The sequence below is a fragment of the Micropterus dolomieu genome, linkage group LG21 (assembly GCF_021292245.1).
Source record: "Micropterus dolomieu isolate WLL.071019.BEF.003 ecotype Adirondacks linkage group LG21, ASM2129224v1, whole genome shotgun sequence".
NCBI lineage: Eukaryota > Metazoa > Chordata > Actinopteri > Centrarchiformes > Centrarchidae > Micropterus > Micropterus dolomieu.
Genome location: NC_060170.1, coordinates 13,312,701 through 13,324,974, shown reverse-complemented (window position 1 = coordinate 13,324,974; position 12,274 = coordinate 13,312,701). Strand labels below are relative to the sequence as shown.

At 39.6% G+C, this 12,274-nt stretch overlaps 2 protein-coding genes across 5 annotated transcripts; one reads left to right on the top strand and one right to left on the bottom strand.

Moving 5' to 3' along the window:
* Nucleotides 1-98: 98 nt before the first annotated feature.
* Nucleotides 99-2,541, top strand: LOC123961019 (long-chain-fatty-acid--CoA ligase ACSBG2-like). The gene is made up of 3 exons (XM_046036106.1): nt 99-320; nt 405-648; nt 955-2,541. Exons 1-3 carry the CDS (start codon nt 270-272, stop codon nt 1,041-1,043), a joined length of 384 nt encoding a protein of 127 aa, XP_045892062.1. The 5' UTR covers nt 99-269; the 3' UTR covers nt 1,044-2,541.
* A 1,831-nt stretch (nt 2,542-4,372) lies between these two features.
* LOC123960488 (flavin reductase (NADPH)-like) lies at nt 4,373-11,803 on the bottom strand. 4 transcript variants are annotated; one of them, XM_046035253.1, is made up of 5 exons: nt 11,750-11,803; nt 9,274-9,417; nt 6,725-6,926; nt 5,770-5,934; nt 4,373-5,430 (listed from the first exon to the last, which is right to left on the bottom strand). In XM_046035253.1, exons 1-5 carry the CDS (start codon nt 11,786-11,788, stop codon nt 5,273-5,275), a joined length of 708 nt encoding a protein of 235 aa, XP_045891209.1. In that variant the 5' UTR covers nt 11,789-11,803; the 3' UTR covers nt 4,373-5,272. The 4 variants fall into 4 exon arrangements, with proteins under 4 accessions (XP_045891209.1, XP_045891211.1, XP_045891212.1 ...); XM_046035255.1 differs by lacking the exon at nt 11,750-11,803 and adding an exon at nt 11,587-11,628 and having other exon boundaries at nt 9,274-9,431; XM_046035256.1 differs by lacking the exon at nt 11,750-11,803 and adding an exon at nt 11,593-11,623 and having other exon boundaries at nt 9,274-9,431.
* Nucleotides 11,804-12,274: the final 471 nt, after the last annotated feature.

The window sequence follows — 12,274 nt, the reverse complement described above, 5'->3', positions numbered from 1 at the left end:
AAAAGTCGTATAATTTGACATTTTTAGAGCAGAAGACCATTGGAGCAAAGATGCAGATGAATCCAGATATTAAAATAATGAAAGAAGATTGACTCTTCGCTGCTTGGATCCCTAATTACATCCTGAATATTGGCAAACAAGTGCCGTACTTTTACAACTAAACGGTCTTTTTTTGCCCAGAGCTGATCATCACTGCAGGTGGAGAGAACATCCCTCCTGTGCCCATTGAGGACGCATTGAAGGCTGAGGTGCCCATCATCAGCAACACCATGCTGATTGGAGACAAGCTCAAGTTCCTCTCCATGCTGCTCACTCTTAAAGTAACCGAGTCTCCGTTCCTGCAGACAGTCGCAGCTAATAATTGAATAAAACGAACACAATAATGACCCCCCCTTTTTCCACAGTGTGTCATAGACGACAATGGCGAGCCCACAGACAAGCTGAGTCCCGAGGTTTTAGACTTCTGCCAGCAGCACGGCGTCACAGCAACCAATGTGTCGGAGATCATAGCCATTAAGGAGCCAGCTATCTACAAAGCCATTCAGGAGGGCTTGGAGCGGGTCAATGCCAGAGCGACCTCCAACGCCCAGAAAATCCAGAAGTGGGTGATACTGGAGCGAGACTTCTCTATCAGTGGAGGAGAGCTGGGTGAGTTTTGTGGTGTTTTGTTTTGCTTCCTGGAACAAAAACCTACACCCAAAAAGAACGAGGAATCACTTTTTACCCTACTTGTAAGTTTACTCAGCTTTTAATCAAGGCCATGTCGCAATCAGACAAGCCTTGTCACTGTGCCGCATGCCAGACAACATTCTGGTGAAGGTTGTTCACTAGCGAATGAATCTCTCCCTCAGAAAGGGTTTCATGGCTACAGTGGATCAGATGTTATCTTTGTGCGGGTGTCGCTCAGCAGATTAACATCTGCTTAACACAGTGTTCTTTTTTTTGTCTGTGCAGGACCCACCATGAAACTGAGGCGGCCCATTGTTGTGAAGATGTACCAGGAGAAAATAAACGAAATGTATGCAGTGGAAAAGGAAAACTAGACTGAGCTGCACAGAGATGAGACAATAGGGAAGAAACTTTGAAGCATGTTTACGAACATTGTGTTGTGCCCAGACGTCATGCTGAGAAATGTGTAAACCTCTTTTCACCTGAATGTTAAAAGTGGAAGAGGTCTGTGATTTAAGGGGAAACAAATCTTGATTCTGATTGTTGTTGTATTTAATGGAATAGATGCTGTTATGACGTCTCTTAAATTTAAGCCCTTGCCAAATACAAACTAGTTCACACAATGATTAAGCCTATCACTGCTGGGTAAAATTTATTACGTACTTCGTGTTACCCATTCAGCTGCGAAAGGTTTGTAAACACAATGGCGTTAAAAAGGCGGGGAAATGCAGTGCGCTTGCATACACAACATGTTGAAAAAAATGTTTTGCTTGTTTTGCTTTTGTCTGCGCTGAATGTCAGTGCCAAATCCGTGCCACCAGCAAGATCCCTTCTGCACAAAAGTGGTCCTCTCTGCCAAAGAAGGTTACAACAAATGTGCCTTTTTATAATTATTCGTGTGTTGTTGTCTGTTCTCAAATAGTGACGCTTTCAGAAAGGCTGACAAAGCGTTATTTGATGTCTTTATGAGATGGTCATGACCGGAAGCGCTAGCTACGTTAGTATAAAAGGCGTTGACAGCTTCCCAAAGCACCTAACCCTAACCATCACAGGGGTGTGTGCCTAGTCAGCGATTGTATGCATGTCGACCGCCTAACCCTACAGCTGTGCCCTACATCTGCCATGCTAGCAGCTAGGGTTAGCCTCCTTTGTGTTGCTACATTGTTAGTGTTGTCAATTAAAAATGTACTGTTGAATAAGCTTTTTCATATCTAAAGTTTATTATAATTACATCATAGTGAACACTTTCATCTCCAATGATTAAAAAAAATTGTTATCTCGATATGCGCATGTGCAAAACGGATCTTGCTGGCGGTACGGATTTGGCACTTTACTGAACCATAAAGCACTGCAGTCAGCCCAGGGGCGAGTGCAATCTCGAAACGTTTCGCACCGGTTTGCAACGTTTTCTGATTGAACGACATGTTTCCTTGCAACGTTCCGCAACGGGCTTCGAGGTATGTTTTCTTCTGTTTGGTGGGAGTGTCTCAGGTGTTGCTCAATCAGCTGCGACAAGTTTGTAAACACTAAAAAAGCAGGAAAATGCAGTGCGCTTGCGTACACAGCAGGGTGTTCAAGGCACCACCGTTTCTGTTGGAAAAAAACGTTTAGCTACGTTTTGACGACGCTGAACTCGCCCCTCGTGTCTGTGGCGACAATCCCCGCGCAGGGGTACCGGTAATGATGCGTTTTACGTCAACCAGCAATGATTGGTTTGCCAGGAGCAACCCAGAGCCATGTAGATAGCTCCACGAATGGTGTAAAAAAATGATCCATTGGAGAGAAGCTTTATGATTTGTTTTGTATAGTTTGTACTAATAATATGCTTTACAACGGTGTATGAAGTAATGCCAATAAATCCACTTGAATTGATTTGAATTGAGATTTTGCAATGTAGGTGAGGGAAGGGACTGAGGGCAGACCCGCATGTCCAGACACAGCTTTTGTAAAATATTTGGAGGAAGCTATGTCGCTATTGCATTTACTCTACCTACAGGTGCTGGTCATATAATTAGAATATCATCAAAAAGTAGATTTATTTCAGTAATTCCATTCAAAAAGTGAAACTTGGATATTATATTCATTCATTACACACAGACTGATATATTTCAAATGTTTACTTCATTTAATTGTGATGATTAAAACTGACAACTAATGAAAACTTTTTTTCTACCACATCTTTTCCTTCCCTTCGTCTCTCTATTGCTTGGACACAGAGCTCTGTGAACAGCCAGCCTCTTTAGCAATGACCTTTTGTGTCTTGCCCTCCTTGTGCAAGGTGTCAGTGGTCGTCTTTTGGACAGCTGTCAAGTCAGCAATCTTCCCCATGATTGTGTAGCCTACAGAACTAGACTGAGAGACCATTTAAAGGCCTTTGCAGGTGTTTTGAGTTAATTAGCTGATAAGAGTGTGGCACCAGGTGTCTTTAATATTGAACCTTTTCACAATATTCAAATTTTCAGAGATACTGATTTTGGGGTTTTCAATAGTTAGAATAATATAGTTAATAATAGTTAGAATCCATCAAAATTAAAAGGAATGAACACTTGAAATATATCAGTCTGTGTGGAATGAATGTATACATTATACAAGTTTCACTTTTTGAATGGAATTACTGAAATAAATCAACTTTTTGATGATTTTCTAATTTTATGACCAGCACCTGTAGATAACAGATAAATGTCTCTGACTGTGGAAATACCTCACTATTCTTCTGAACTTTACTATTTCTGAACGTCGGCAGTGTTTGTGTAATTACTCTCACTGACAGAAGGGGAGACAAACGTTCCACAATGCAGTTTTAAGCTGTTAAATGTACATACGGTTTCACAGCAGCTGTGCAGGCTTTGTAAATAAAAAAAACATCCAAATCAGAGCCATAATCTTGCCATTTACTGTACAGCATATACAGGTTAATTGTAAAGTATCACTCAGTACCAAAGCCACATTGGATGGTTTCCGTCAACATATCGGGAAGTTAACTTGCCTGGCCTGAAAGACTCTCCTCTTGATCATAAGCATAATGTATTTTATTTTTGAAGCACCAGGATACATGTATTTAAATATTTAATTAATTGCAAGTTTCCAGTCTCATGTTGTGTACATAAAACAATCCCCATCTGGCAAAGCTGCAGACATTCCCTCAAGACCGGAGGTGATGTTTGAACAAGTACATCTCAGTGCTTCTCAGTGTACAATGTTTATTTTGTGATAGATGTTTCTTGATTGTCAGCAAAAAGTGAGTGATTTGAAAGACTGACCAAACCATTTTTTTGTTGTTGTTGTCATTTGATTTATGTTAGGAGTTTAGGGTAATGACTTTGGAGATCTATTGGATGGTTTGCCATGAAATTTGTCACAGACATTCATTCAGTTTAAACTGTAACTTTTGAGATTTTATTTGTCTATGTTTCCTCTATATCACCTGCTTTTACATCACAGATGTGTGTGTGGCCCCAAGTGTTGCAATCTTAAAAAACTGAACTCATCAGTCCAACAAGCATTTTCTGCCACATATGATTACGTGTCTGTTTGCTCTTTAAATACTGATGAATGCTGATATTTGGAAACCTTGAAACATTCAACTATGGTAGATTAAATTGTATACAAGCATGGTTCTGCATTCGAGATCTTCTTGTAAGCTTAAATCAGAAGTCAAAGGGATTGATAAACCACCCAGGATTTCCAAAGGCCCAAAACTGTCTCACAGTTTCATTATTTTGTGTTTATTTAACAGAACTGATACAGCACATATTTGAATATAAAGTCCTCATGTGAATACATGGCACAACAGTATGAAGAGCTTCATTCATTCTGAAATATCAACTAATAGCTTTCGAGTACAAAAGCAAACGGACATGTTGTAAATCCAGCTGACTTTCTCTTTTGTGTACTGCTATCAGCAGAAACACCGGTCTAATAAAATGGTACACTCATTGATGGTTTTCAAACTAATACAAACAAGAATCTGATAAATAGAAATACATATCTAAGACAGATAAGGCTATATAAAGCAGTTATACCATTACAGTATATCCAATAGTAGCGTGTGATGGCAGGAAATAAAAGGCACAGTTGCACAGTTTGTTAAAGGGCCAGTTAACCCGAAAAAATGTTTTTTCCCCTGTAGCTCTAGTCTGTCTAACCATAAAGATATTTTTGGCTTTATTTGCCTGGAGGTTCATGATGTTGTTTGTAGTGGTCGCAGCATTGAAACATTAAAAAAAACATTTTTAGAAGTGATGTCCTCGTTTGTCTGCACTCAACGTGCAATCAACAGTTTCCACAGGGACTGGTTTGGATTAAAAGTAGTGCCAGTGAAAACTGGTACTGTGCGGTCTGTGGGATAATCCAGAGTAATGGAAACACAGTGTTGTAGTTTACAGCAGTAATAACTTATTAATAAAAAATTTTTTAGCTAGTGTACAGTGTAAAAAACTTCCATCTACCTCTTTTGTATTGGGGTGAAGGCAAAAATCTCAAAGGCCAATATCTCAAATTTAAGAAAAGCTGGTGGTATCTGCATGGTTAGATACCACTAAGAGGTTGGTGAGTAAATATTGTTTTTTTGTACTTAGGGTACCGACCCTTTGTCTCTTCTTTCTCATTTGGTAGTCATTGCGACTCCCTTCTTGATCCAGGCGTTGCTGTTGAGCAGGGAGAGCATGAAGCGAGCCACGTCTCCTCTCCCCACTGCGCTGCCTGCAGGGCGACCGCTGCTGTCGGGCACAAAGTATCCCTCATGGGTCAGAAACTCTTCAGCTGTGGAGGACACATGGATGTTAAAACCGAGGCATTACAACAACAGCATTTTCAATTTGGTCCTTCGGGTAGTGAAGTTACATGCTGAAACCACAAGGAAAGGAAAGGCATTCACACACAATCAACCCATTCATTCTCATAAACACTGCATTAAGTAATCAGAGCGCATGCTAATAAGCTTGAACTATGTCAAAATGGATCCCAAGGCAGGGGCAAACGCTTTGCTGAATGACGCTCTGCTGTTCTTGGTGGCGCCACCCTGACAGCCTCCATGTTAAATAAATGTTTTTGGGTCTGTTCATAGGTGTGGTTCTGCCCACTGTTGGCCACTGCTTTTACCTGAGGCAGGCAGGTTCTTGAGACCAGGTGGGCGAACCACAGTCCAGTTGATGTCCTCAGTCTTCTGCAGAGACTGCTCCATCTCATGCATGTTGGTGAGAACGCTTCGGATGATCGGCAGCAGGAGGAACCGGATGAGATAAGATGACTGCGTTCCAGAGTTAGCTAACAACAACAGAAAACGTAATGAAACAGAGAAATTATTTTCTTAAATGTCTCACATTGCACCACGAAGGTGCACAGAAAAAACTTTTCCTTCTGATGACAATCCTTTGATGTGAAGACCAATTTTATGTAACAGATTTTCCCACAGAATTAAAAACTTAACTTAAACTAAATTTGTTTTGGTGAACACTAGAGCAGTGGAGACTTGTTCTCTGGAGTGACGAATCACGCTTCTCTGTCTGGCAATCCAATAAGGACGAGTCTGGGACAGAACACCTTTGGGATGAATTAGAGCGGCAACTGCGAGACAGGCCTTCTTGTCCAAGTTGGAGCTGAAGCTGTTATAGCTGCAAAGAGTGCAGCTATAACAGCTTCAACTCCATATTAAACCCTATGGATTACGAATGAGATGTCATTAACCATCATGTGCATGTAAAGGCAGGCGTCCCAAAACTGTTGGCAAAATAGTGTGTATATAGTCTGCAGAGCAAGACAAAACTAACTTTCTATAGTTAAACATTCAGGTTTGAGGTTCAATTATATTTTGGATTGACTGAGAGCATTGTGTTTGTTCAACAATAAAATATATACTGAAGATTTCAATTTGCCTAATAATTGTGCACGCAGTGTAGATGCTTGGCCCACTTCTGAGCAAAAAGTAAGGACAAACTTCTTGAAGAAAATAATTTGATATCAAATTCTGTAACAGCCTCATTACACCACAATGCAACGCAGCGACAAGCCAACGTTCACAATGAAGTAGCTATAAGTTTGATTCGGCTTGACTTACGGTCAGTGTACCAGGAGGTCATAGTGATGATCCTGTTGACTCGGGCTTCTCGCATGGCCCTGATCATAGCGTTCATGGACGCGGTGTAGCCTGTCACCGCCGAAAAGAAGGAGGCTGGGAAGCCGAGGCAGGACATGATCGCATCCTGTCCTTTGAAATGAGTCTCCAGAGTTTCTGCTGAGAAAATATCAGCTTCCACCACCTAAAAGCAGCGATACACAAATAATATATGTATAGTTCAATTAACACAGATCAGGAGCAGTGAATGACCTCCTTGTAGATTTTTTTTACTTGCTGTTAAACGGACAGTGAGTGATTGTAATCCAAAACACTTTTTGTTAAATTCAGTATATATTTCCTCATGGTTTGTGTGTGCTCTGAAAAAAAACCTGTTGTCCTACACAGCTGTGGCTCTGTAAATGGAAAACAAAGAACAAAGAAAGTGGTAAGGACCGTGCCACGCAGCATTGTTCCAGCCAATTAGCAACAGTTAGTACTTGTGCACCGGAGTGATGGGGGGAGGGGGGTAGTGGGAGAGAGAGTTCTATACACCGGCACAATGTGCTGGACTCCAGGAACTGTGAAGGAGGAGGGATGGCCGAGAAACAGCCAAAGAGGGAAAGGACAGAAGACAAAATAAAATAAAGAGCAGGTATTGATTATTTTAGTATTCTACAGATTATTCCATCAATTCATCGAGTAACTGGAAGTAAAAGAAATTATTTTGCTTAGTGCCTGCGGTTCTGGGATCAACTAGGTAACTCATCTCACTGTAACGTTACAATCCAAACTCACGGACTAACCAGTCGGAGAACAATGACAACAAACGTACTGTTACACATTTACAACTAAGAATTGTGCCATACCTTTGCAGTTCTTCATGTCAACTAGCAATCATGATTTCCGTTAAATGCTAACAGTACTGTCACCTTGTTTCGGGTCCACTCCTTGGAGTCACTGCGTAGACTGGATGCTTTTTGCTCAGGCGCTGAAGCATTGCCATCGTGCTGTTGTGGGCGGTTAGTTCGTTTTTTACAGTAGACACACAGAGTTGTTCTTTTAGCTTGACATTACCTCATACTTTGGACACTTTTTGTCTTTTTCTCTAGCCTGTTTCTTCTTTGTCCCTCGCTATTTTCTCTCTGTTCCTCCATTTTGTAATCTGTCAAATTTACTTGTCCACAGCGTAAACGCATGGTGCAACAGTAATTGTCATCAGTGGGAAACAGTGCACTGTAATATGGATTAAACAAAGCAAATTCTTTGCATCAATGTGAATTTTCTTGATGAATCATTTCAGCGTTAATAATCAGAGAAGACAGTTCTATGAACAGGCATGAGCAAAGACATTTCAACACTGGAGAAACCTTAGGTATTTGAGGGGCGGAGCTTCAGAGGGAGCACTGAAATTTTACCTTTAATTAAATCAAATGTAAGGCTGTAGATCAATACCTTACACTGCACTGTGACTTTAACTGTCCTGTTTTACCCTGTTTTTATTTCCTATTCAACTCTTTAAAATGAATTTTATCCTGTTTTTATTTTCTATTTAACCCTTTAAAAAAATTATATTTTATTTTATAGTTTTTTTTCAATTTCCCTATGTTGCTTTTATGTTTTATGTAAAGCACTTTGAATTGCCTTGTTGTTGAAATGTGCTATACCATTAACCTTGCCTTGCCTTGAAGGGAGGGAGGGATGTATTTGTTTGGCAGTAAAGTTCAAATATGAACAAGAATCACTTACTATCCCTTTAAAATATCTGTCACTTCCCCTTATGGTTTTCCTGGGAGAAATTACAGAGATAAAAGTACCATAGAACACACATTTACATCCACATGTTTGTTATAGCACTTTACATAGTTAACACATTTATTTTCAGACTTTTCCAAAGAATGTGTGTTATCTCCTTCAAATGAGGCTCAATGTAACTGCTTGTTTTTTATCTTGGTTGTGGACGCTGTAGTTTTTTGAAAATATTACTCAAACAAGAGTAAATTTCTTGGGGACTATTTTTAGCATCAGCTTAATGCACATTTTGTGCTGTTGTGAGTATTTACAGGAGGAGGATGGTGTGTGAGTAGAGAGTGTGACTCAAAACAGTACTGTGCCAATAGTCATCATACTGAAGGAACAATTCATCCAGTGCAACAGGCACTAATTTAAGTGTTTTTGACAGTTTTTGGACAACACTGAAGACACAGAGGACTCAGATATATCAAGTGTTACTTATAATATATATTACTTATGGTGTTAATATAATAAATTAGTGTTTTTTAAAAAATTTTTATGGGATTTGTTGACAATAAGAAAAATATAGAATAACACCAGGCTTATTGATGCAGTGCTGCAGTCAAGTCCACATTGTTATAGATGTTAAACCTACAAGAACATTTGTGGCTACTGTTCAGAAACATATTCAGTGCTTATTATCATTTGGACACTAAAACATTCAAACGGTCTCACAGACTGAACTTTGAACCCAACATGCAGAGAGCAGCAGCACAATAGAAATGTGTCTACAGCTAACAAAATCAGTGTTGCTTTACCTTGAGGTTGTCATGCTGTACGGTGAGTTTTCCCGGGTTCCTGACAATGGCGGTGACCGTGTGACCCTGCTGCAGCGCCTGGTTGACCAGATACTGTCCAGTCTGCCCAGTGGCTCCCAGCACAGCGATCTTCATCCTAAGACTCTTGACACACAGAGCTAAGTCAGGGTTGATAAAAGGACAACGTGTTAAATGCTCTCACACTAACTGCGGGGAGGTTCCCTTCCTGTTTCAAGTTCAAGTGTAAAAAATGATTATTATGGTGCAATAATGAAGCCCTCTCTTAGGAGTTTGTCATCTGATGGATTTTGTGTTCAAAATGTAGATAAATAGGATGACGAGCTTGCTGGTCAGATGCTCTCTGAGGATACTTAACAGATACTGTTGACTGAGTCTCAAATGATTCTTTTTGGGAAATTTTTCCGAGAATGTATTTCTTCTTGGTAGTTGATACAGTAGCTGATATGTTCAACTAGTTCTGGTCAACGTGGAGCCACATTTTGACAGCAACAAACTTGCTATGATTTGCTGTAATTCTACTATTCTATTTTCCACAATTCACTATTTTTCCAAATTTTTATCTTATACTTAATTTTACTCTTTTATGATATTGTGTTCATTTTATATTTAGTCTTACTGTCTTTTCTGTCTTAATTTCATGGATAAAGTCTTTAGGATTTACTATGCTGAACCTGACGTGACCTTAAATCTAACCAAGGGTCTATGGTCACTACCAATTAAAATGCACCGATCCCCAGAAAAAGGGAGGAAAACAGATATTATGTGACCTGATTCCTATTTTGTGCTTGACTACTGTTTTAATGATTCCCTGTACAGCTTTCCTTTAAGATCTTTAAAATCAATCTGGTGGTTTGCTTGAGCAACGATGTCAGCTAACATGGAGGTAACTTAACTAGCTTAGTAATGGAAAACTGTCATAGGCCTAAAAACAATCTAAGGCAATATTTAGGCTTCAAAACCCTCTGAAAGCATGCATAATTTACAGTCCTCTCAATGACACTTTAAAAGATGTAAACAACCAGCATGGAAAATTAATAAGTGTTGTAAAATCAGGAAGTATTATGCCATACAAAAGTGGCCATACAAAATTCAGTGGCCATACAAAATTAATAATTAACGTTACACAAGGTGAACATACCTTTATAAAAAATAGGATTTTTTGCAGGACTGCTGCATCAGATATTAAATAGGACTGCCAAAAAAACTGCTGTGTACAATTCTTTGCCCTATCTTAACCAGGGTGAAACTGTATCGTGTTTTTGAGCAACTCGAATACGCCCCATTTTTAAAAGGTATTTTTGTTACCCAGCACACGAAACAATTCACATTTTGCCACATTTCTATAAATCATTATAGTTATCCCGATAACAGAGAGGACAGCTGGTTCTGCTGACTTTAACAAACCAACATTAACTAACTCACCTTCGCCATACGATGAAACGTCCAGTGAGGGAGGTGTTCAAGAACGGGAACGTTCAGGTTTGTTTGTAAAGCAACGGTTTTCAAAAAACATATTTAATATTAAGATATGGATTTAAAATGATGTGTTGGCAACACACAGAGGTCTATTACATGACTTCATAAAATACATGGTGCTACTGAAAACCTACATCTCAAAGTATGAAATTAGCGCCCAGCTAATCTGTTAGCGAAATTAACCGATTAGTCTTTAGAAAATTATCTAATCAGTTATAATTTGATAACCAGTCAGGTGACAGGCGTTCATCAATGCTTGATAAAAAAAAAGCCCCAAATCTGCTGCTTACAGCGTCTCAAATGTAATTTTTGTTTGCTTTTCCATGTTTCTGTCAGTCCTTCCGTCAAAACGATGATATAAAAACAAAACTCTGACTGTGAAAACTTGTGATGTGCATTTATGATCATTCTTTTAACAATTTTAGACGAAGTTAACAATCAGGCCTAATTGAGCCTCAACAGAAGATTAGTAGCCTAATTAATAATTGCTACTACTATAGGTTACTGTGTATGTTTCAGAAGTGGGACACAGCACCAAGGATGTACTTTTCTCTGCAGCCTGCCATGAACAGACCTGTAACATCAGACCTGTCACTTCAACACTCACTGCAGCGATAATAAGTGGAGGGGTTGTCATTTGGCTCAAGATTTCATAAGAAACAAGTTACAAATTCCTGTTGATAGACTGTCAAATTCAAACACATCTGACCACACACCCACACACAATCCCGGACTCCAAAGAAAAAAGCACCTGTAATTAAAAAATACCAAGACCAAGACCAAAAAAAAAGTGCTGGCCTCCCTCTGGTCACTTACGTTTACCTCTGCACTTTGCCATCTTTCTATGTAAAGACCAGTCTGTCGTACCAAGTCATTAGCTGAAGTAATCCACTTGTGGCTCGGTGCCTTGATTATGTGATCACACCGAGGGACTAAAGACTAAACCAGGTTCAGCACAGACCGAGGGAGCTGCACTTACATGAGGCCTCTGTGGTGAGTTACTGAATGCTGCTGTCATTCATCCACCTACTATGACCGGTGATTGACATCCTGCAGTTTTGGACCTGATCCTGGTGGATTGGCGAACGATGAAACAGAGTAAATGGCTGTTTAAATACTCACTGAAACTAAGAACTGACAGCCAAACAACTTGGGAAAAGGTGACTGGATAGAGGGGGCGACCACGTAAGTAAACTGCTAATTTAAAGACCTTAGAGTAGCAAATTTTAGATTACAGCAGTTAGATAAATGTATTAAAACCACAAACTAACACATACAGACAGAAAATCAGATGTTAAGTCTAGGTTTTGGTGTTTTTCTGATCTTGATTAGGTCGGACATATCTTCATTTTCCAGACCTGGTTCAAATACTGGTTTCAAGTACTTCTTATTGTTACTCTACTTAAAACGCCAGGTTTGCCTTGTAGTCCAGTTCTGTGCTTTGATAAGCACGATGTTGATCAGAAAATCTTCTCTGATTGGATTTCTTTGGCCTGCTGCTGTT

What these genes read in the sequence shown, in the direction of transcription:
- LOC123961019 (XM_046036106.1), top strand. Translation starts at nt 270, where the DNA reads ATGCTGATTGGAGACAAGCTCAAGTTCCTCTCCATGCTGCTCACTCTT. An exon ending in CCATGCTGCTCACTCTTAAA is followed by an intron (nt 321 to 404) that starts GTAACCGAGTCT and finishes CTTTTTCCACAG; the next exon opens with TGTGTCATAGACGACAATGG. An exon ending in TATCAGTGGAGGAGAGCTGG is followed by an intron (nt 649 to 954) that starts GTGAGTTTTGTG and finishes TTGTCTGTGCAG; the next exon opens with GACCCACCATGAAACTGAGG.
- LOC123960488 (XM_046035253.1), bottom strand. Translation starts at nt 11,788, where the DNA reads ATGACAGCAGCATTCAGTAACTCACCACAGAGGCCTCAT. An exon ending in GACCTCCTGGTACACTGACC is followed by an intron (nt 5,935 to 6,724) that starts GTAAGTCAAGCC and finishes TGTTGTTGTTAG; the next exon opens with CTAACTCTGGAACGCAGTCA. An exon ending in CAAGAACCTGCCTGCCTCAG is followed by an intron (nt 5,431 to 5,769) that starts GTAAAAGCAGTG and finishes TGTCCTCCACAG; the next exon opens with CTGAAGAGTTTCTGACCCAT.